This window comes from Nestor notabilis, unplaced genomic scaffold (genome assembly GCF_000696875.1).
Source record: "Nestor notabilis isolate BGI_N333 unplaced genomic scaffold, ASM69687v1 scaffold6405, whole genome shotgun sequence".
Taxonomy (NCBI): domain Eukaryota; kingdom Metazoa; phylum Chordata; class Aves; order Psittaciformes; family Psittacidae; genus Nestor; species Nestor notabilis.
In genome coordinates, this window is record NW_009928814.1 from 73191 (window position 1) to 83963 (window position 10773).

The following is a 10773-nucleotide window of genomic DNA, read 5'->3' on the forward strand; positions in this document are numbered from 1 at the left end:
ACTCATTAAAACATTACTTGGTGTTTCCACTGCATGGGCAGTTTTCCACCACAGGTTGGAAGATTAGTATTAGAGATGATTACATTTGACATGACTTTCTTATCAGGGAAAACACAGTATCTGCTGACTTCATAAGAGTCAAGAGTACTGAAAATGAAAATTTCGCTTTGTGGTTCTTCTTCAGAACAGTTGTAGAAGGATGGTATTGCTTTTAAGACAGCAGATTTTCTGATGGGGGTGGGGGGAAAACACGCTGAGGGTGTATTTGGAAAAAAAAACCCTCCTGCTAATGGAACAATTTTTGTTTTAAGTTTCGTGAGTTTTTCAGATTTTCAAAGTACCTGTAGCCCACTCCAGCAATATGTAGAACAGGCCTGAGTAGGTTTCCTGGATTAATGGATAGCAGAGTCTGGTAAACAGGTTGCAAATGCAGAAGTTTAGAATGATTTTGTACTCAAAGTTCCTTCAGCCACAATGAAACCTCCTGTGAATAGTTATTCATAGACACCACAATAATTTTGATCAAATAGGATTTTATGTTGAATATCTGAAAATCCTGCATAGGGTGCCACGTTGAGGACTGAAAATTCTATAGATGCTAATAATATGAAGTAAGTAAGAGGAAGCCTTGAAGGATTTAGCTGATTTTTAAAATAGAATTTGCTGATCTCCTGATTTCTGTTTGTCTTACTAACTCTCCTCACTTTTTCATCTTTATGTATGTTATTTATTAATGCTCACAGGCGTAGAAGTGTATTTGCTTTCCTAACTCTGCTACCCTCATGCCTTTGGACTGATTATCTTTTGGCATTTTATATTAATCCTTGGTAAGTGATTTACTTGTTTTTCCATATGCAATGTGTGAACAATGTTAATTTCTATTACATGAAAAATGTGTGATACCTCTGCTTTCAAATGGGTCAAAGCTTTTAAAGATACAATTTTCTTGTACTAGAACTCAGATTGGAGAGGATGTGGGTATCAAAGTATTTGCTACCCTGCTTCATCTGGTTTGTGTGTTTATGCTTTAAAAAGCTAATCTTATGGTGGTCATCATACTCATCTCATTGCTCTCTTTGTAATTTTTGCCACTTCATTATAAGTCCTGGCTTCTTCTGTCCCAGTTATTCATTTGTTCATTGCCTGGCATTGCCTTCTGCTACTGCTGCTTTTCTATTACTAAAATTGCTTAATCGTGCCCCACCTGTTTGGTGTGTGTTGTCAAATACCTGAGTTTTTAAAGGTGTGGTTATGCTCTGCTGACATCAGTAGAAGTTTTGCTTTTGGAAACAACAGTTTACTGAGAATCAATACAAACTAGTAGTCCCAAAGTATAAAAAGTGGGTTACTCTGTGTGTGTGTCTGTGCGTATATGTGTATATTGAATAGTTTAGTCTGAAAATAGTTCATAAAGATGTAGTACACAACTGATTGTGGTGTTTTTAAATACCTAACTAACAAAACCACAGGGTCTGTTTAGAACCTGAACTGGTTTACAAAGCAATTAACAAATAATTATAATTGCCTGTGGTCTAAAAGTGCTTAATTTAGATAAAAGAAACTTCAGTCCCTGATGGTCTTGAGTCCAAGTTATAATGATTTACAAAAATGCGGTACCAAAGTTAAGGTTTACTTTTGACCAAACATTCTCTCCGGTGCTACCATAGTGCTAACATTCAGCACAAAAGCCCTGGCAGGCAGTCACTGACATCTTCAGCATAGGGATTTCCAAGACTGTTTTCCCTTGGGTTGCATTGAGTCTGTAGAAAAAAAACATCTAAATTTTCAGTGGGCCCAGAAACGAGTGGGTTTGTGTAACTAAAGAAAGGTCCGTTTCTTCTCCCATGAAAATGAAAGCATGATCTCCACAGACACCCAGCTGAAGAGCAGTTTCTTTCTAAGGCTCATATTATATTGACTTTTAACTTATCTGATGTAAATTCAACTATCAGAGCTGCACAGTGATGGAGGATCTGGCTAGCAGTTTATTACTGTGTAGGTCACACTGATTCCTCTTAACTCTCTAATGGCCAAGAAGCCCAAGGTGGCCACTGTCAACGGCACTGCTGCAAAAATGTTGTCATCTTTTCTTTCCCCTTTTCCTCTTTCTGGTTAATATGCATTAATGTACCTTGCCAGATGTGTATCTTTCTTCAGAAGTTTCCTCTTCAATCAAGCTACCTAGTTTAGTTTAGACGACCAAGTTTAAAGGAGCTGAATAAGATGAGAGTAATCCCTCTCTTTGAATTTTAATCTATAGGGTAAATGGAAGAACAGATGAAACACCAGCTAATGTTTCAAATGTCTTTGTTTTGCACACAAGTTCATTTAAAACATTTATGAACATTCAGGAAACAATTACATTGCTAAGAAAAAAAGGTCTCTTGAGACTATCAAAGCACAAGAAAATGTTGCTGAGAAATAGATGTCAATCATTTGTTTTATTGCCTCTTGAAGCGTTCCCTGGAGAAGCGTTCTTAGAAGCATTCCCATCATAAACAGCACTTAGATATTTTTTCTTTTGAAATTAATTCCAATGTGCCTGATATTAAAAGGTTTACCATAGTCATAGGGGATAAGAAAGAAATGTGTTGAATAATTTAGAGAAAATAATTTTAAGTTTTCATTGGAAAAAAATCTTTAAAGATGTAGAATACTACTAGGCTATATGTATGGTACATATAAATGTGCAGATACTACACAGATAGGATCTGTTTAGATAACACAGTAGGCTGAAGAATTTTAAATATTTGCAAAGTAAAGCATGGCAAAGTAAATCTCCACAGTAGTGTAAAGCTGGTATTGCTATAGCCCTTGTTTATTCTGCAGGCAAAGCTCCACATCTGAATGGAAATGTACCTTGACAAGACAACAAAATTACTACAGGTTGGGTGGGGCTGCTCCAAAAACTGAACACGTTGTAAATCTTGATTTTGGAAATGGATAGTGGATTTTGTGGGGGTTTTGTGCTTTTGGTTTTGGTATTGTATTATCTTTATAATGTGATGAAGAGACAGATATTGTTTAATGCTTACGAAGAAAAGATACTATTAAAATCCCTTCTGAGTAAGCAAGAATCTACTTGTGCTCTGTGGCTGGCTTAACAGAGGGTGTAAGTGTTTTCAGACCTCAAGCCAAATTATTTCAAGGTGCTCACTTTGTGCATTTGGTCTGAATGATTGCTTAACATTTTTGTGGCAGCAACAAAATGAACACACACCCCTCCTCCAAAAAAACACATGATGGTAGTTAGTGCAGTGTAGTTCTTAAGTCCGTATCTCATGGGTTATACCGCTTAGCTCACTCATAAGCTTGCTCACAACCATCACTAGTGAATTATATCATTTATAAATCATGTGAAGACAGCATACGACATGACTGGCATAATTATCTCTAGCTGTGAAAAGTGAATTAAAATTATCTAAGGTTTAAGCTTGAGTCTGATGAAGTCAGCAGGGTATTTGCCATTGTCTTCATCGATCATCATAAGCAGGTTATGAAATGAGTGATAGATAGTGCTCAGCTCTTTTTGTGCTTCACCCTTACTTGAATTTGCAAATAGTGGTACACTTTACGCAACAGACACTTCTCATTCCCAGCTGCTTTCTAGTGTTGGCATTCAGTTTCCCAGCCCACTAAAGCCAGAGCAGAGCAGCCTGAAGAGCACCATGGTGGTCCGTCCCCTGCAACAACACAGCCCCCTGCCAGTCTCAGTCAGGCTTGGGCCCCAAGAACTAAGACCCAGCCCACCTGAAGCCAACAGTGCTGTTTGGTCAGGATTTGTAGAGGATCCATTGTTTGTACTGGGCACAGGTTTTTCCTTTCACAAGCTGGTCATTCTCAAAGCCATGGAACAGAAAACACATCCCATTGGTGTCAACAAAAATTTTGCTATCATCAGCTTCAAAATATCCAAGATATTATCACCAATCTGATCCTGAGTATGATGTTAACCAGAAACCATAATTTCTTAAATCAGTACTGACTTTGAATAAAAACTGTACAATAGCTTAATGAATGAAAAACACTTGCTTTTTTTTTTTTTTTACAGGAGTAAAAATGGATTAAAGAAGAGAAAGCTGACCAAGTATGTAACTTCTTTGATATTTAAGGAAATAAAAAATGTATCACCTTGGACTAAACATGCATTATGGAGTACGTGATATAGTGATATTGCAGTTACAGTATAGAAAACTTTTTGATAAATGCATCCTGAAAGAGATATCTGACAACAGAAAACAAACAATAATTGGAAAAAAGCAAGTCTTTTCAACAGATAGGTTGTGGTAGAACAGGTTCTTGCTGATAGAAAATTAGTCATGAGGGAAAAGATCAATTGCCCAACTTAGCGATTCCAGCAGAGTTTATCCTTAGTTAAAAATGACAAATGGTGAAAAACCTGGGATGCATTTGTTTGTAGCGATATTTCCCTCTTGACATGAAACTCTCATTATGGTTGTTGCTAGAGCATTAGATCATTATTGCTAACAGGTAAGCAGGAGTAATTAAGTGGTGATAAGACAGGTTCCTTTGGGCATATTGCCTCAAAGTAAATGAAAAGATTACTGTGTGTATGCTTCAGTAGCTTGTAAATTAGAGCATGATAATTAGGTGAGGGAAGCTGCTTACCTGTGTTTCCTCATTCAGAACATTAGCCTGATTATTTCTCTGTTAAGTTCAGAGGCTGTACCTGTACTAACAGATCGACCCCCACCTGGCAAAAAAGTATAGAATGTTGTGAGTCGCTAAATCAAGGCTAGTTTATAACTGCCAAAGCTCTGCATGGTTTTGTATACCCAAATGCCACTTTATTTAGCCATGGTCTTTCTGGGAGAAGAACTTGACCTCTAATGACAAATATGTGTAATTGTCAAAGCCAGCAGAGGAAGCAGTCATGGCAGTAGCATCCAAAATGGTGGGTTAGGTGATTTTTCTGGTGGAACTTCTAGAAAAATGAAAACCCAATTATGAAATCCACTTTTCTGCATGAGTAAAGCTCAGGTGAGTTTTAAAAGTGTTTCTGACAGATGTGAAAATACCTGAAAGCAACATTTTACGTGGCACAAGAGACAACTTAAATGAAACAGCAGCTGCCCTTGTGCCAGAAGCAGGCTGGTGGGATTGTGCTGAGAGTGGGTCTGCGATGGGGTGCTGGATCACCACTTCTTACAGTGCCGTCTGTGCCCTGGGGATATGACCCATGCAAAAACAGTTCAGGGGCCAGGGAATCATAGGAAGAGTGCATGGGCCATTCCGCTGGTCTCAGAGCAGTGGTTTGCCTCGGGTGGGATGACTCTAACACACCCAAACACAGGGTGGTTGCCATCATCAGCAGCTGCAGCATTAAGCTCATCCAGAGGGATCAGCAGCCCTCTCTCAGCCTCCCTATCTGGAGCCGTTACACTATGATACAGGTAATGAGAAATATACCCACCATTTGGTGGCACTGAACTGCAAGACGTTTTTTCTTGCTCTTTATTGTTGCTTTGTAGCATTAACACTTGCAAATACATATTTATGACTTGATAGTATTCTAGTGAAAAATAGAAATAAAATATACTAAAAATATTTGTGGGGTTGGTTTGGGGCTTTTTTTTTTACTTAATTTCTGTGTCTTTTTCTTTTAAAGCCCTGTCCAGTTGGATGATTTTGATGGATATATCAAAGATATGGCCAAAGATTCAGATTATAAATTTTCTCTGCAATTCGAGGTAAATCAATGGGGACTCTGTCCTCGCCTAGCTGCCATGCCCAGATCAGCTTTTTCCAGATGTTAGCCGTGCATGGCGTGTTCCTGTGCTCTGTGTTGTTTAATGCACGCTGTTGCTAGGTGGGTCAGCTTCCCTTCCAGCTATGCAGAATTTAAAAATGGACCTTGGTGGCATTAAAAACTGCATTTAGTAAGCTGATTTGAGTGGCTCATCACATTTGATTCAAGATAGTAGTCAGACCAACACACTTCCTTTATGTTTAGGACATACTGGCAGCCTGAATTAAAGACATTAAAATCCTGAATTCGTTTTAATTATTTCATGTCCTGTGTTTGAGGGGAAGCATTGGAATAAGAAGCTGACCTCAAAAATGTCTTTAAGTAGGTCTCTATACCAGTTCAGGTATATTCTCTTTATTACCCAGAATTTATAGTCAGCGTAGTCAGTTTAAAACTATAAAGCTTCTATCCTAGGGCTAGCTCACAAAGATTTAAACATGGCAAGGGAGTAGGGAGGACTGTCAGGGTGTTAACCACCATTCTGGGTAGCTGACACAATCCCTTCCTGCCAGTGAAAACTTCTCCAATGCATCATATACTAGACCTACTGAGATAATGACTAGAAAGATCTTCTAAGCATTCCCCACTATCAAGATAAAAAAACACTTGAGGAGTTGAAGAAAAACTATTAAGTGGGGCAGATGACCACACAGAAATAAATTATCAACCCCCTGGTTTGACACTATTTTGACTAAGTTCAGGTAGAGAGGAGCAGTCCTCAGCCACAGCCTTGGGTGGCAGCAGTGCACTGGCAGCGTAAGCAGGAGAGGCCACATCTTTGCTCTCTATCTGTTTGGAGCCAAACTTCGAGACATCACATAAGGACGGTCAGTGTAATCCTGCTGTCAGTTTATAAAGTGATTTATGAACGTTTTCACTCTGGTACCTGCCACAAATAATCACTTCACCAGGAATTATTTTTTGAGTGTTTGCGAGTTTGACCTTGGTGTTTCTCTTTCTGCTACCCCAGGAGCTAAAACTGATTGGCCTTGACATACCCCACTTTGCTGCTGATCTTCCCATGAATCGCTGTAAAAATCGCTACACAAATATCCTACCATGTAAGTACAATACATACAGGCTCCTGATAAACTCCCTGGTAAAGAGGGAAAGAAGAGTTTTAATAAGAAAATTGGAGAATCAGGACAGAGTTCTGACTCAAAAGCCTGGTTTTAAAACCTGCCCTTAGAGAGAACCAGGTAATAGATGGTTTTAGTTAGCTTTGAAGAGCTTTCTGGGGATTTTTATCAAGACAGGAGTTCGGAGATCAGAAACACAAGGCATCGTTTCTACTACTGAGTATTGTTACTATGTTCCTCTTATGATTTTAATGAAACCTAAGGGAGCCCAAAGGCACAGCAGTTCAAGGGTGTATTCTGCAGAACAGTAATGAGTGTGCATCTGTGTAGTGTTTACTGAAGCCAAGCATTGCTCTCTGTTGGTAAATATGAGCATTTTCTATGTTTTAATGGATTTTTTCCAGTTTTTATAGGATTAATTTTAATTTTGCCATGTTTGAGAGACATTTTTTTTCTCCTTCTACAGATGATTTTAGTCGTGTCCGGTTAGTTTCGATGAATGAAGAAGAGGGATCTGACTACATTAACGCCAACTACATTCCTGTGAGTACAGAGACTCGGTCAGTGTAAAGAACAGTGCCCTGCATAGGAGTTAGATTGTATCACCTGCAAATAGCACAGTATCTCCTAGAATCTCAGTCACATTTTCAGCATCTCCTTCAGCTTCCAATATTTTGTCTAATTTTAAAATCTTGGCAAATTTTGTCACAGCAGTGCTGAGAAACCTAGATTATACTGGCAGGGAAATGGGGAGGAAATGTTAAATGGTTCAGTGGCTTTTGGAAACAGCTAGGAAAAATGTAAACTTTTAAATAAGAAACTTCTCCATGTTTCTACAGCACATGGAAAAAGGGTTGTGCCATCACTCCACAGAATGCACACAGCCCAGATGGTGCATGGAGAGAGCTTCTACTTTCTGTCTCGTCCCTTGTACTCCCAGTGTGCCTCCCTGTGCCTGGCATAGAGCAGCCATTTACCAGGGACTAGTACCCAGAGTTTGAGGATAATTAAAGTATACACAGAGCTGTATTCAACCAGTTTGATTATGGGGGTGGGCTAAAACCTCATCAGGTCTTTCCACTCTTGCCTGATCTTGTGCAGTCACTTAGGCTTATCCCTGCCACTGCCACAAAGGTTTGCCCCTCTGTTATCTATCCCTTGCTATGGCTCAGTTAAGATGTGTTAGGGAGAGCAACGTCTACTGGGTCCCTCTGAGTGGAGCAGAGGCAAGACACTACAACATCCACTTAGAGAAAAGCTTGGGAACCATAGACAGACGAGCATTTCTGCACCCTTGATATGAACAGTTGGCAGAGCTGGCCCTGGCTATGCTGGAGAGAGCTGAGTCAGCATTACAGAAGCAGAAGGAACCCTCAGATGAGTCAGTGAAACCACGTCTTTGTCACTCTGGCATCGCCCTTGCATGTACCGCTGAGGGTGTTGCCTGTACTTAGTTCCTATGTGTCAGGAGCATGAACCTAAACACTGAAGCTGCAAGCTCCTGAGCTTGCAGTGAATCAAGAAAGAAAAATGTTCCAAAGTTCAAAAGCATCATTCACATGTCTGGTTTATGGATAATAGGATTTTATGTAGCAGTACTTTCCAGATTGCTCAGTTCTGCTTTTATAGTTTATATCTCTTCAGTTCTACTTATAGCATAATTCTGACCATAGAAACTGGGGCAGACATGTCATCATAATGCTTGGCTTTTCCTGACAATTGCTTCTCCACTGATCACCTGCCTCCAAACACAGATAGCTAGTGGTCATCTATGTCTCTGTGATAATAGTGGTTTGACACTTAGCTCAGACATAGCCATGAACGAAAAAAAAGCACTCCAGCAAATTCTGTGTAGAGCAAAAACTCAGATTGAAACTTCTAGATGTCCAGAGGAAGCCATTTATGGAAAATGCTCCCAAATCACAAATATTTTTACAATCTGCATGCTGTGGTGGCACAGAAATTTCTCAGTTTACATACGATCATGCTGTGTGATATCTTTCACTCTTATTAGGACCATCAAATAACTTTCCAGATGTGGTTTTGATGATACAATCTCAGCAAATATGGTTACAGCAGATGCCAAAATGGCCATTCTGTGGATCTTTTATTATAGTCTTTATAGCCATATTTTGGTTTTGGAGAGGGGAAGGAGTCTTTCCATCTAAAAGCACGTTGTTAGGGATTAGAGAAGGAACACATGGATATAAAGCATGTGAGCTTCAATAAAACATAGCAGTGATGATAATCTGTTAAGGGTGTGGATTCCACATGTTCCCTATTATTTTAAGCAGAATTCTAATTAATATTTTACTAATTGAAGTCCTTATGACATAACCACACATGTAATCCTGTTTATTGCTACCTCCCATTTACATCAGTGACCGTAAATCACCACAGGCACTGCTTGGGATCAGCAGGCTATGTATCTGTAAGTGGGGTTTTGTCTATAACTAAACAAACCCTTAAATGATGAAATCTGGAAGAAGCTGGAACTTTGATTTAGGATTCCCATCACTTGTCTTTTTTAATGTTGCTTTTCCTGCTTTCTGGGAAAAGGATTTGTATAGTAACAGCTTCATCTTCTATCCTTCGTTCTAGATTACTTACACTTTAGGAGCATCAAAAACTGGCAAAAGTTGTAATCTCAAAATAAATGAAAAAATATCATGAAGTAGTTTCTTTATACTAGAAATCACTTTTTAAAGTACAAATTGAACTTGAGCAAGCTAAAAAATATATATGGCAGAGAAAAATGTGTTTTCTGAAGCAGTAATCATGTTGGTAAACAGTACCTGTCTCTTTGCTTCTTAGGGTTATCATTCACCCCAGGAATACATTGCAACCCAGGGACCACTGCCAGAAACTAGGAATGATTTTTGGAAGATGGTTCTCCAGCAAAAATCTCAAATCATTGTTATGCTCACTCAGTGTAATGAGAAAAGAAGGGTATGTAACAAAATCTTGCACATAGTATAAAATAAACTACCCTGAAAACATACTTATTTTCTGGTGAGTGAATTTCTCGCATTGTTTTCTGATCATGAGGCAGCATCATAACAAGACCTAGAATGGCACTTCATACACTTATGGCAGGCACTGCAGGATGATTAAGGGACTGGAGCATCTGCCACATGAGGAGAGGCTGAGAGAGCTGGAACTCTTCAGGCTGGGAAAGAGAAGGCTCAGGGGATCTTGTTTCTGTGTATTAATACATGGGAGGGAATGGAGACAAGGGACCTCTCAGTGGTGCCCCGCGACAGGACAAGAGCCAGTGAGCGCAAATTGAAACATACTAAATTCCATCTGAAATCAGGAAATACTTTTTTCACTGTGAGAGTGACTGAGCACTGGCACAGGTTGCTCAGGGAGGTTGTGGAGTCTCCATCCTTGGAGATATTCAGAAGCTGTCTGGACATGGTCCTGATGGCTCTAGGTCACCCTGCTTGAGCAGAGGAGCTGGACCAGATGACCTCCAGAGATCCTTTCCAACCTCAACGTCTCTGTGACTCTGCATTTCTAAGTTGAAACAATGATAAAATACAAGTATTATGCTTTACATTTTCCTTGACATAGTCACAGAAATATTTGGAATATAGCTTATTTTTTTACATGTATATTCTAATTCCCTGTGTTTTGTTACATGTATATTCTAATTCCCTGTGTTTTGTTCCTTTTAGACCTATTCTATTAGGAAAAAAGTCTAAAAACACACTATCTATTTCCATTCTTCACTAGACTAATGCTGCCCTTCAGAAAACCAGTGTATAGCTGAAGTCCACAGTTACACAAATAGGAATGATCAAGCTGAAAGTCATTGCAGGACATATTACCTCACAGCATCAAGTAAATAGCACTGTAGACATTTCTAAAACTGAGGTTCAGTATACTTTTGACTGTGCTTTTTTATATATTCATATATAT

At 39.1% G+C, this 10773-nt stretch overlaps 1 protein-coding gene across 1 annotated transcript in view; it reads left to right on the plus strand.

Annotated features, from left to right (window-relative positions):
- The window catches only part of PTPRO (protein tyrosine phosphatase, receptor type, O), a gene marked incomplete at its 3' end in the record, with an annotated part of 57265 nt that extends 47463 nt beyond the window's left edge, over positions 1-9802 (plus strand). Inside the window, exons 16-21 of the mRNA XM_010014688.1 lie at positions 744-827; positions 4052-4087; positions 5630-5711; positions 6741-6831; positions 7316-7392; positions 9664-9802. Of these exons, the coding sequence (XP_010012990.1) occupies positions 744-827; positions 4052-4087; positions 5630-5711; positions 6741-6831; positions 7316-7392; positions 9664-9802 (509 nt within the window). The remainder of the gene's footprint in view (positions 1-743; positions 828-4051; positions 4088-5629; positions 5712-6740; positions 6832-7315; positions 7393-9663) is intronic.
- Positions 9803-10773: the final 971 nt, after the last annotated feature.